The sequence below is a fragment of the Haliotis cracherodii genome, unplaced genomic scaffold (assembly GCF_022045235.1).
Source record: "Haliotis cracherodii isolate W230 unplaced genomic scaffold, xgHalCrac1.p SCAF_1, whole genome shotgun sequence".
NCBI lineage: Eukaryota > Metazoa > Mollusca > Gastropoda > Lepetellida > Haliotidae > Haliotis > Haliotis cracherodii.
Genome location: NW_027266264.1, coordinates 16,497,524 through 16,509,723, shown reverse-complemented (window position 1 = coordinate 16,509,723; position 12,200 = coordinate 16,497,524). Strand labels below are relative to the sequence as shown.

Below are 12,200 nucleotides of genomic sequence, written 5' to 3'. Positions count from 1 at the left end.
ATTCCTGGGCTCGATCGTAGCGCCACCAGTGGCTATTACGAGTTATGTCCTTTCTATGCCTCTCCTATTGACCAATCAGATTCAACCTCTCGTATTACCTGCATTTGCTTCAAACAAAACGGTGGCGCCCAGTCAAGACGATCTGATTGATAATCAAGATCTATATTGTGATAAAACGAGTCTTACATCGCGAAGTGCATCAAATCACGTGAGCACCTTGATTAAAAGCATGAATAGATTTAGAAAACATCTGTTGACAACGAGTTAGCGGTGCACATGCTTTGCAAATCCTGCAGTCGACCGAAATCTGCATGACACTTTACGAACCGGATTTCGATTTTGGTGCGCGATTTTGATTGGACTATGCATAGACTCGTCAGTCCAGCCAAAATGTAACCCCATAATACCAGCCTAGTTCGGCAAGGGTGGAAACTGGACTTTTATAGTCAGTTTACACACTTGCCACGGGAAGATGGCAGTCGACCGAAATCTGCACTTTGAAATACATGTTGTTTACAAACCCGATGTCTAGTTCTTTTCGCGATTTTGATTGGACTTTGCATATACTCGTTTGTCCAGCCAAACCGTAACTCTGGAATTCCACCAAGTTCGGCAGGGGTGGAAACTGGACTTTTATAATTAGTTAACTTCCTTGCCTCGGGAAACTGGACTTTTATAGTCAGTTAACTTCCTTGCCTCGGGAAATTCGACTTTTATAGTCAGTTAACTTCCTTGCTTCGGGAAACTGGACTTTTATAGTCAGTTAACGTCCTTGCCTCGGGAAGATGGTGCTATATATGTCATATTATAATAACATTTTTCTTACTAAAGTGTGTCAGTTTGGATTAACCTTGCTTTGAACTGTATTTCAGTCATATCATGACATGTCAGTTTGACTTGGGAGAAAATTCCATACTGGTCAGACCTACTAGCACGAGTATACTGCTACAGATACTAGAAACATGATCAGGGCCAATGGAAAAAATTATCAGTGGTTTCTGGCGTGTCTAAGTGACGCAACATATACATGATAACACATAAACACAAAGGATATATAGAGTTGTGGTTTGGCCAGTTGAACCTTGGCGAGCTGAATATTTAATGCATATTTCCATTACAGGAAACAAACGGCGCCTAACCATTGCAAGGGTGCCGTTGTACAAAACAACCTTAGCACTACGACTGTCGAAAGTCTATGTTAAGGTATGGGAGATCACCTAAGTGCGCTATGGAGAAGGACACACAGGAATGTCCGCATTAATAACAATGTTACGCAACAATTTCCCGCACGTTAGTTCGCAAAATAGGAAAGGGTATATCTTAGGTAAACGATGTTGTCGTTCAGGTTGTATTTCATAATCAGTCCCATTGATATGAACCAAAAATGACTTTTCAATTGAACTTCTATTATCCCACTTATTTTTCTAGATCCCCGATGATCAATTCTGACTCCATCGCCGACGGACAAGGTCGACGCCATGTTTGTTCGTAACCATGACGTTTTACATACTAATCGGAAAATGACCCCAATGGCCCCGTTTTAATCCGTTGGCCTTATCTTGTCGAGAAATATTCGCATTATATGATAAATGCATTCTATATAGACATGCAAAGTTCTCATTTACTGATGAAAGTTAGCTCATTTCGATCCATTCCCGAAAAGGTTTTCGTCGACGTGTTTACACAATTTACACAATTGTCGTAAAGCATCAATGACAAGGACGGATGACATGCACACTATAATGTAATTATAAAAAATAACATGTGATGTTCATTGTAATAAAGAATATTCCTAGCCCTACTTGATATACACAATGCCATATATATTTCTCGATATAATCGTACGCGTGGTTCAATGTAAACTGCCGGACAAAAGAATGTTTACACCCATGTTTGATGGTGGCTCAAAGTAAACAAACAAGAAATGGTTGTTGTGATGTGATGTATTTGATGCGGTTATCCTAGTTGTGTTTTGGACCTCCAGAAAACAGTGTTTCGGCCGCGTTTGTCAGGCTAGTACCGTTTTGATAACGATTGTAATGTTTTTGTCAAATCCAATTTTCAAGTGTATACTTTCGTTTCCCCGACAGTTTAAAACGATTATATCCACACAACATAATGTATCGAACATTATGTTTTACGTATATATTTCCCAATTAGCTTCTACTCTTAGTCCACCAAACAGGTGTAGATGTAAAATACAAACGCAGAGTGAGTGAGTTGGGCTTAACGCCGCTTTTAACATTATTCCAGTCATATCACGGCGTGTCAGCTTAATGTGGGAGGAAAGCCCCAAGTGATGCAGGTCTCAGACGTTTACCACTTCGGTGAAACCCACGAGCAAGGGTATGGTACTGACAAATCTAGAAACATAATCGAGGCGAACCGGGATTCGAACCCACAATCATAGGTTTCTGGCGTGATCAAGGGACGCAACTCTGCACAGCGAATGACGGCGCCTTAGAAGCTGGGTCACCCGTGCCCCTAACAACACAGGTGGAGAGATAAAGTATGTTTACGTATTACGAAGATAATTACATAGGGCACAATGCACATCTGTGCTGCTTTATCTCTTGATGACAAAAAACCCTTGTGTATCATTATCTTAAGTGAGACTGAGAGTGACAATAAATAGGTCTAATGTCAATATCTTTATCTTTATAATAAGTTAACGCCTGTTTGTGAAAAAAATATGTTCCTGGTTTGGCAATATGTCACATACGTACGTGGTTATGTAAACGCACAACTTTCAAACAGGAAACACGCGCCCTTTGAAATCCACAAATATATCATAATTCCTAACACAAACTGTTTTAGTTGTTAGGAAACGTTTTTTTGCTGACTCCAACTATCCCAGTAAAATCAGTTTCCGTTGTTCTTAGGTTTAAGAAGTCAGTATGTACATCGTTCTGTGTCCAAGTTGTAATTAAGACATTAACGACAATATATATGGAATAAGTGTGGTTCACTATTTTTAGTTTTCTATTTTGTCTTTGACAATTTATTGTTTTTCTGTTTTTTAAAAACGCATTCCTTGTCCTATAATGTTGACGCGATTAGAGTCTAAACATGTTTTGGATTGTGTTTGACAGCTAAACGTGTTTAGGGTCTAAATGTGGGAAAGACCCGTGACTATACCACCCCTAACGCGCCCAAAGCCCGGCCCTTCTTGAAATTCATTGTAGGTAAATTAATAAGTGGGCGCTTTCTATGTTGTACTTTTTGCGTGTAATGGGGATATAGAAGTTCGGGGGTAAATTTGAAAGTTGGCGTTTTATCGTTGTAATCAGACATACTTTCATTGTCAGCTTCCGGTTCTTGTATAAAAAAAATACCTGTAGTCACAAACTAAAGTTAAAAATAAATAAGTTGTATTCTGTCACGTGATCGTTATCAATTCATTCATTGAGTGTTTGTATGTATATGTTACTTATAAGGTAGTATTGGTGAGAATGTACAGTGTATAGATGTAGGCAATATGTAATATATCTATTTTGTTAATGAAGGTGATGTAAGTGTTTCTACTTTGTTGTTAAAATAGTAGTCACATGTCAAGAACAAAGTTATGAACACTAGAAAGTTCAATACTCGCAGGATACGAAACTGCAACCTCTTGATTGGGAGTACTTCACGCTTTATTTATTTATTTGTTTGTTTGTTTAACGCCGCACTCAGCAATTTTCCAGCTATATGACAGGGGGCTGTAAATAATCGATTGATATCGTGAGCATCGATCCACGCAATTGGGATACGATGACATGCATCAACCAAGTCAGCGAGCCTGACCACCCGATCCCGTTAGTCAACAAGCATAGTCACCTCTTACAGTAATCATGGTTTGCTGAAGACCTACTCTACCCCGGATCTTCACGGGTCTGGTTTATTTCTACATTACAATGTTAACAGAGCACAAAGTTCGTTGTAAGTGTTGGTGGTCCATGTGTTATGAAAGTGTTCCCTGTAAATCTGATTGCACATCTAATTTCAATAAATATTATACATGGTATCCTTATTTGAATGAGTTACCAATGATATGCACTTTATTTTAACATTTTAAATTTAAAAACTTAAGACTATTAGGGAAATACACAATGATATGCACTTTGTCGTAAACATGTATATTTCTATCCATGTGGTACATATGTATCAATTCCAAACATGTTTATATTATTGGGATGTTGTGTCTAGGTGTATTTTTTAGTCTGTGAGAAGATAGTTCATTTCATGTGTCTAGACCCCAAACGTGTTCAGATTTAAACAAATTCACAAACATATTCATATCTAAACATGTATTGTATGTGTTTACAGTGTATTTTATTATTTTATATAAATATTACCATACACCATGCGCCATAAGTCATAAACATGTCATAATCAGTTACCCCGTTAAAACCAACCGTATGTGACCTTTGTTTAAATCACACCAGTTTTAATGTTCAAACCAACCAACCAACCAGTCATGATGTGGTGATCTGGCGGACATTTATCCTAAACCAATCTGTTCCCGAAAATGCTTTTAATAAAACAATTTGCCTTCAGGTTTAAACGCCCCAAATATGTGTTAACAGGACATTCTATTTCTGAAAAATAATGTGTTGTGTGTGGAAAAGATCGTGTGGCCCCTCCTGTTTTGAACCAACACTGGATCATAAAACCGTTTGTGACTTTTATCGGTGACGAATCAAAATGATAAACATTAAAGGTCACCTACGAAGATTCAATAACACCCTTTACACCACGTGACCTCCAAAGGAGAGGAATGCCGATCCCTCCGATTGGTTGTCGGTTATTTCCGTGAAAACGTACAACGCCCATGACGCCTTGCTGGTAATCCTCTAATTAAAAAACATACACAGGAAAAGGCCCCGAAACGAACCTCCTCACACCAGGCTAAAGCTCTACCAAATTGACACACATTTACGACCGGGTCAAACTGAGTTGTGACATTTGTTTTGATTTTTTAAGAGTTGTTGCTCAACATGGCTGAGCAAGATGTATTTGAGTGGGGGGCCGGTAGGACACGACATGCTTACCCTTTTCGCGAACATGTTGTGTCATCATTGAATTTCAGTGAATCATTCATATAATTTTCACTGCTATTCAGCCTTTCATTCCTAATGGAATCTGTTCGTCGAATATTCAAGATTGGTTATTCTATGCCGTTTACGTACACCTTACACGTTTGATCATTTTATAATACACTGACGAGCAAAATAAACTATACCAATCGCTATATCAGACTTTTATAAAAAGACTAGATATTTCAGTCTCGCCTCACTGTAAACGCAATATGGTTCAGATTGAAGTCATTCTGCATGGATGGAATTTAAATGTACTGACGTGGGTGGCATGTCCTGATGGGCAGCTATTCCTCAAATGAAGAACAAGCAACAAACGATCTTCTTCTGGCGAGATGGTCGTCCTGTCCTTGGTCTGTCCTGCCCACCGGTAGCGTGGGGGCACCTGGTGTCTAACGACGGTGTCATGTCTGGCTCCCAAATGCAACATACCAATGATTCTGTCTCTCACTTCTGCCGATGAACGTGGCATCTTGATGTTGATTTCTAACTCCAGTTTCGTTGTCAAATATCGTGCGCTGTTTTTATACCTTTATATGCTGTGATCATGCTGCACATGCATTTCTATTTTTTATAGTGAATAAAGTAATTTTACACGGAATTCAATGAACTAAAGAAAGATTTGCAGTTGCACTCATGTTTGTTACATTTCTGCAAATTTAATGTTTTTAATGAAAAATGGTCAAATTATTTATTTCGGAAAATCCAAAGTCTAATAAATTTGTTTGTTTATTTGTTAGTTTGTTGTTTAAGCGCTGCACTCAGCAATATTCCAGCAATATGACAGCGGTCTGTAAATAATCGAGTTTGGACCAGACATTCCAGTGATTGACATCATGAATATCGATCAACGCAATTGGGATCGATGACATGCATCAACCAAGTCAGCGAGCCTGACCACCCGATCCCGCAAGTCGCCTTTTACAACAAGCATAGTCGCCTTTTACGGCAATCATGGGTTGCTGAAGACCTATTCTACCCCGGATCTTCACGGGTCTTTAAGAGCTGAACCAATCTAGACTTGCCAAATGATTCTAGACATGTGACTGAGTCATTATTTAACATATTTTCTTGGTTCTGGGAGACAGATCAGGTCTGTCCTTCAGTGCTTTATACTGATACGGACTTAGACTGATGACGTCACTGAATGGAGACGGCTTTCTGTGTCTAACTGTATCTATGATAACCTGCATATCTATCTGATATGCGCTTGTATAACCGTGGCCTTAAGGTCACAAGTCACGCCCTGCTAAAGATACAGGCGCCTTTGATCTTTGCGTATCACTTGTCGGTGACGTTTACTTCATTAAATGTCTATGTTATAATGTAACCCTTGCGTGGGTTATTTCAGTCACTGACTGTTTTTTTAATATAATTTATTGATTATTCATTGATCTTGTGTTTTCCTGACTGATGTCACAATTGTGCACACCTATTTCTGGGTCAACCTTGCCGTTTCTATTTTAAAATCACCATGGTAACACCATTGTCTTTGTACGTTAGGTTCGTGTCAGTGTTAGTTTAGCCCTTGTCTCTGTTAAGTTGATTTGTCATAAATCTTTGTCTCAACCCTTAACAAGGCTGACCACAATAGACTAAACTCAGGGGCAAACGAAAGTATAATGAGTTGGGTTTTTTTTAATGAAAACTGAAAGAACAGTTACTGTTGTTAAATTTGATTATGTCTTTTTAACCATCACTCATTCCTGCAACAGTTTGTCATAAGTAAACTGTGGCTGGGTAGTTTTATGAAAAACAATAATTGGTTCAATAAAGACTGGGGTAAGAAATGAGTTTGCATCCAAATGACCCCTGCCATGTTTGACATGCTGTACATTTGTCAAAAAAGAGCAAATTTATTATTTTCAGAGATAAGATGTCTACGACACCCCTCAGCAGTTATTCTGCGCTTATTATTTTTAAATTTTTATAAGTTTTTGAATGTTAAAAATAAAACCATGTATAAGTATTCTTTGAATGACGACTTAGGACCAGTACAATTTGGATATAACTTAATATATTTTACACTGAAAATTGAAAAAAGAAGAGAAAATCAACCTCAAATCAAAGAGGTATGGTTTCCATTATATACGAGGAACAATATTGCAGGGAACCCCTGTCATTTTAGCTATAAGAATGATATGACCATCTTTGTTGCACGAGCATAATTACTGAACGTGGATAGTAAACTCGCGCAAACTTTGCACATTGCACGCGTAAAAAAGGCCGTCCACGGTGACACATCCTGGTAACTCGCATGTGCCAATAAATGTTCATTGATCGGGTGCAAAGAAGAAAAATGCCTCCAAAAGTGTACATGACAGAAAGTGAAAACTTTGAAATTCTAAAAGTGTGATATCTCGACTAATGGAAGGCTTTCGACAAACAGGTGGGGTTAAGATTAGGGTGGATAGAGAAAGACCTAGAAATACTCTTAAGCAGGATCGATATGTAGGCACCATTGCGGCGAGGAACACATTCATTTCTGCACCAGAACTGAAGGGCAACTTCAGGGCTGCCACAGGAATCCGACTTTGGATGTCAAAGATACGAAACAGGTTGAACACTTCGGGTCTGAAATCAAGACGGCCTTTCAGAGGAATGCGTATGACTGAGGCACACAGGCGCCTTAGACAACAATGGGCACAGACGTTTGGAGGTCAACAGCAGACAGAAGACACCTGATGAATCGAGGTTCAGTTCACGCTTACTGATGGTAGACACGTGTTTGGAGACGGCGCGGAGTGAGGAACTATCCGACAGCAGTCCAAGATCACGATAGGTATGGTGGTGTCAGTATTATGGTCTGGACTGGCATCACCCATCAGAGCCGATCTGATGATCCATCAAGTGGATACGACCGATCGTGTTTCAGTCGACAGGCTGAGACTGAACGGTGTCACAACTGTACCCTGGCCAGCCAAATCCCCAGACATGTCACTGATTGAACGAATCCCTTTGGGATGTTCTAGGCAGAAGGGTTCCCAAGATATGCAACGGCTTGGGAAGGCCTTACAAGAAATATGGCGAAGGATACCATGAGAGACAATCCGGTCTAAGTTTTCCAGTACGTTTTCCAGTTCCAAGATGCCGTGCCTGCATCGAGGCTCACGGGGCATGTACATATATTGACTTTACTACGAAGATTGAATACAACAACGTCATTTCTTTACTCATCATTTCTTAATAAATTATGGGTACCCTTGAATATGGTCCTAGGATATTCACAAATATTATTATTATGCCACAAAAGGAAATCCTCCTTGGATCGATATGCAAAAAGATACTACCATTAAGGCACGAATATGAATATGCCAATCATAAATTATCATTGACAAACAATATCCTACAGATGCAATAGATAAATGCCATTCCTTGTCAGAATACACAATCCATGTCATTTTTATCACTCAATTTGTGTTTTAATCGGTCCCTTGATTTATCTGGGTAGCCATAATGATATTTAGACTTGAAGTGGGATGTAATCAACGTGTGTGAAGTATAAGGGTCCTAAAAGGACGACACATTTATTTGACAGAATGATTGGAGCAAGGTATCTTAGTGTCTAACTTATCACAACCTATTTTTTTTTGTCGGATTTTCTGGTGGTCAAAAGCGAATTGTGGTGGTTTTATACGACTAGACCATCCGATCCCAGCCTCTTCATCTTAAATCATAGAATACGAAGAGGCGTCGATACCTATGGAACCGCCATTTTGCTGTGGCCTAAGGGTACATAAGAAAGTGGAAATCTCCATGCCATACACAATACACATGAATGAAATCTTCGCGTGATAGAGTTATCAGGGGGCCCTATCGTGTCGCCACTGCCCACTTGACGAGGGAAGGGTTATCATAGAGGGGCAGGGACGATCAACAAACCAAAGTCCACAACAACAGTCTGTAGCAATCTCATGACCATTGTCAATGGAGTTGTAGTATTTCGGCACGTAGGCCTCTAGTGTTATCATTACGCTGTTCACAGATGATTTCAGATAATTCCAGTGCGTGACACTGATTTTCAGTGATCCATTCATCTTCCACCGCTAGTTTGCATCTTACGCACAATGGAATCCGTCACGTCGGATGATCCGAGTCAATTTACAATGTATCATTCATCTGTCAATCGGTTCATCCACGACAGTACTGATAAAAACACTCTGTTGATAAATTTACAAAACAGGTACTATTAACAGCTGCGAATGGTTAAACACAAAATCACTCTGCTTATAATATGAAGGTTATCTGATCAGTGCTAGGTCATAGGTCAGGGACAACCCGACAAAATGATGACGCTGCTTTTAACAATATTCCAGCAATATCAGGGCTCGGGTCCCCGTAAATGGGCTTCACACATTGTACCCATTTTGGGAATCGAACCCGGGCCTTCAGTGTGACGAGGGAATGTTTAACTACTTCGTTACTCCATAGCTGTAAATCGGAACGTTTTCAGCAACCGCTGCTTGTCGAGGCGATTAACGGGATCGGGTTGTCAGGCTCGCTGACTTGGTTTGATGCATGTCATCGTATCCCAATTGCGTGGATCAATATTCATGCTGTCAATCACTGGATTGTCTGGTCCAGACTCGATTATTTACAGACCGCCGTCACTTTGCTGGAATAGAGCGGAGTGCGGCATTAAAAAACTAACATTAACCTTTACACCCGGAATGGTGGGGTAGCTTAGTGTTTAAAGTGTTGGCTCGTCCCGCGAAAGGGCCCGGGTTCGAGTCCCCTATGGATACAATGTTCCATCTAAGACATATACACTTTATTTCACTGAAATGCCTGCTTCGTCTGTAGTTTCTTACCTTGCATGGGCAGAACACCATGATGATCATTCTTCCCCTTCCCATCGTCATTTGTCGGGGGAGATTTGAGTACCGTGACATCCGGTCGGAGATGCCTGATAGCATCCTCAATGGTCTTGATGTCAGTGAAGCAGATTTTAGTTTCAGTGACGTTGAAAATAGGGATGGACACGTCTATTTGATCTTTGACAATCTGAATATTTTTAAGTTCTTCCTGATCAAGTCCGAACGGTAAGCCATTGTTTGTTAACAGTTCACGCACGCGCTTCGTATGACCATCCTTTCCGGACGGTCCAACATAAGATGAAAGTGTGTCTTTGACGCTGCTTCGTCGTCGTGGTATCGACGGAGTTGGCGCTAAACTCAGCCGACGATGTTTTGTGGATGGCGGGATGAAGGATTTAGCTGACGGCAAAGCGGCAACCGAATCACGACGTTTCTTCCCCGAGTCCATCAGATTCGTTAAGGACTGCTTCCGCTCTGCAGCATCTGGGATACGTTTTGGAACTGGCGACAAACGTCTGACTGGAGGGATCGACTGAGCGGAGGTCTTTCTTACTCTTGGAACTGAAGTCCTCCTCTCTGGGTGTTTATCAGCAAAATCAAGCATAACTTTCCTCCTATTTGGAACATTTTCCTGGTCTGAATCAACATCTTTCATCATTTGGATTTTGGTTCCATCTACTTTATCCAGATGGGAAATTCCTACGCCATTGATTTTAACACTGGTCAACATTTCGGCCTTTTTCAAGTTTTTCCCAAAAGTGGTTTTCGACAAGGAGACAAGTTTTTTGGGAGAAACAACAATGTTGAACTCTAGGCCGGGTTTGAAACTTTCCTCCATGCCCTCATCTAGAGAATGTGATTTGATAAATTTACTCACGCACGTCGGCTCAACATTGCTATCGTCGGCTCCCTGAACAGTGATCGTGGGGACAGCAATCCGCCCAAGTCTTCTCGTCCGCAAGCTCTCAGATCGTTTCAGCAAGTGACATCGAGATCGACCATCCAACATATTACCCTCACAGTTTCCGTCATCCGTCACTACGCAACCATTCGTGTTGTCACCTTTAGCCGTGTTATCAGTTTCCATTTCTCTATCTCCCAGTAATCAGATTGTTAGAAAAATCATATAATCACCAAGCTGTCTAAATAAAGGTAAGGTTAAGCCTTATAACACATATTACGTTCTTTCAATTTCCTCAAGTTAAGTGTCACCGATTTGTCAAGGATTAGATTGCAAATCCAAACAAATCCATTTGACAATTTAAATGGAGATAAATAGTAATGTCCGCTGGAATTGACTCATAAAACCAGTCTCCTGTGTCTAAATCACTTCAGACTCATCCACTGCTCTACCTCACCATGGATAGATAGATTAATCGGGAGCCACCTTCATCCACAATTCCGGTGTACAGAGACGTCTGTGCTCAGTCTCGTACAAGACGAACCTACCTCGCCAAGCAACGTTAAGTTTTCGACACGTCTTTAAATTCAATCACAGCTTGAACAATTCCCGGGCTATCAAATATTGTTTTCTTCTAGTTGACTGTCAGCACGTGTTTACATAGCCCCAGGATGTGTATGTAGTCACTCAAGGGTGATAACTCTCTGTCATTTCTACAGCCTATCAGCAACCAACACACTTGAAACAGGTGTGATAAGGGCATCGTCAGATGAGATGATTAACAAGACACATAGTTGACTCGGTGTTATTGCTCTGTGAGATTAGTATGTGAAACAGCCAGCTGTAGTCATAAATTAGCTCTTGTTTGGGATTATGATTTTTTTCATTCACGGACACTATTTACAGGAAATTCAGATTTAAACAATACAAGGTTTTTTGGTGTCCAAACTCCACCCTCAGGACTAAAGGTCACGTAGGCTAATATGCTGACGTCATAGCCGGAAGGTATCGTCTGCTTATGGTACTGACGACATATTGGATGATAAGAAAAATCCCACAAGCTGAGATGAAGGATATCCTAGGACCATCCTCGTCAGAGACACCCCCATAAACAATGTCATGTCAGGCTACAGCGTTTGCCTTGCAATGACTGGCCGCCATGGGAATAAGAGTGTATAATGATTTCCTCAACCTACTTATCTCAGTTAACCGCAATCACAGTGAACCGCGTTAATTCGGTGCCATGGGGCCCATCGAAAACATATGGAGGCAGCCGCAGCTCGAGACAAGCATTGTGATAATCAAATTAACTTAACTTCAGATATATCTCAAGTTAACGAGCTTGAGTTAACGACATTGTTTAACGTTGTTATTATAATGCGTGTAATTTGTGAAGTTTTAAGG

At 40.4% G+C, this 12,200-nt stretch overlaps 1 protein-coding gene across 1 annotated transcript in view; it reads right to left on the bottom strand.

Annotated features, from left to right (window-relative positions):
* Positions 1–11,177, bottom strand: part of LOC139473614 (uncharacterized) — a 38,113-nt gene extending 26,936 nt beyond the window's left edge. The window contains exon 1 of the mRNA XM_071256288.1: positions 9,890–11,177. Within this exon, the coding sequence (XP_071112389.1) occupies positions 9,890–10,982 (1,093 nt within the window). The 5' untranslated portion in view covers positions 10,983–11,177. The remainder of the gene's footprint in view (positions 1–9,889) is intronic.
* Between the last annotated feature and the right edge of the window lie 1,023 nt (positions 11,178–12,200).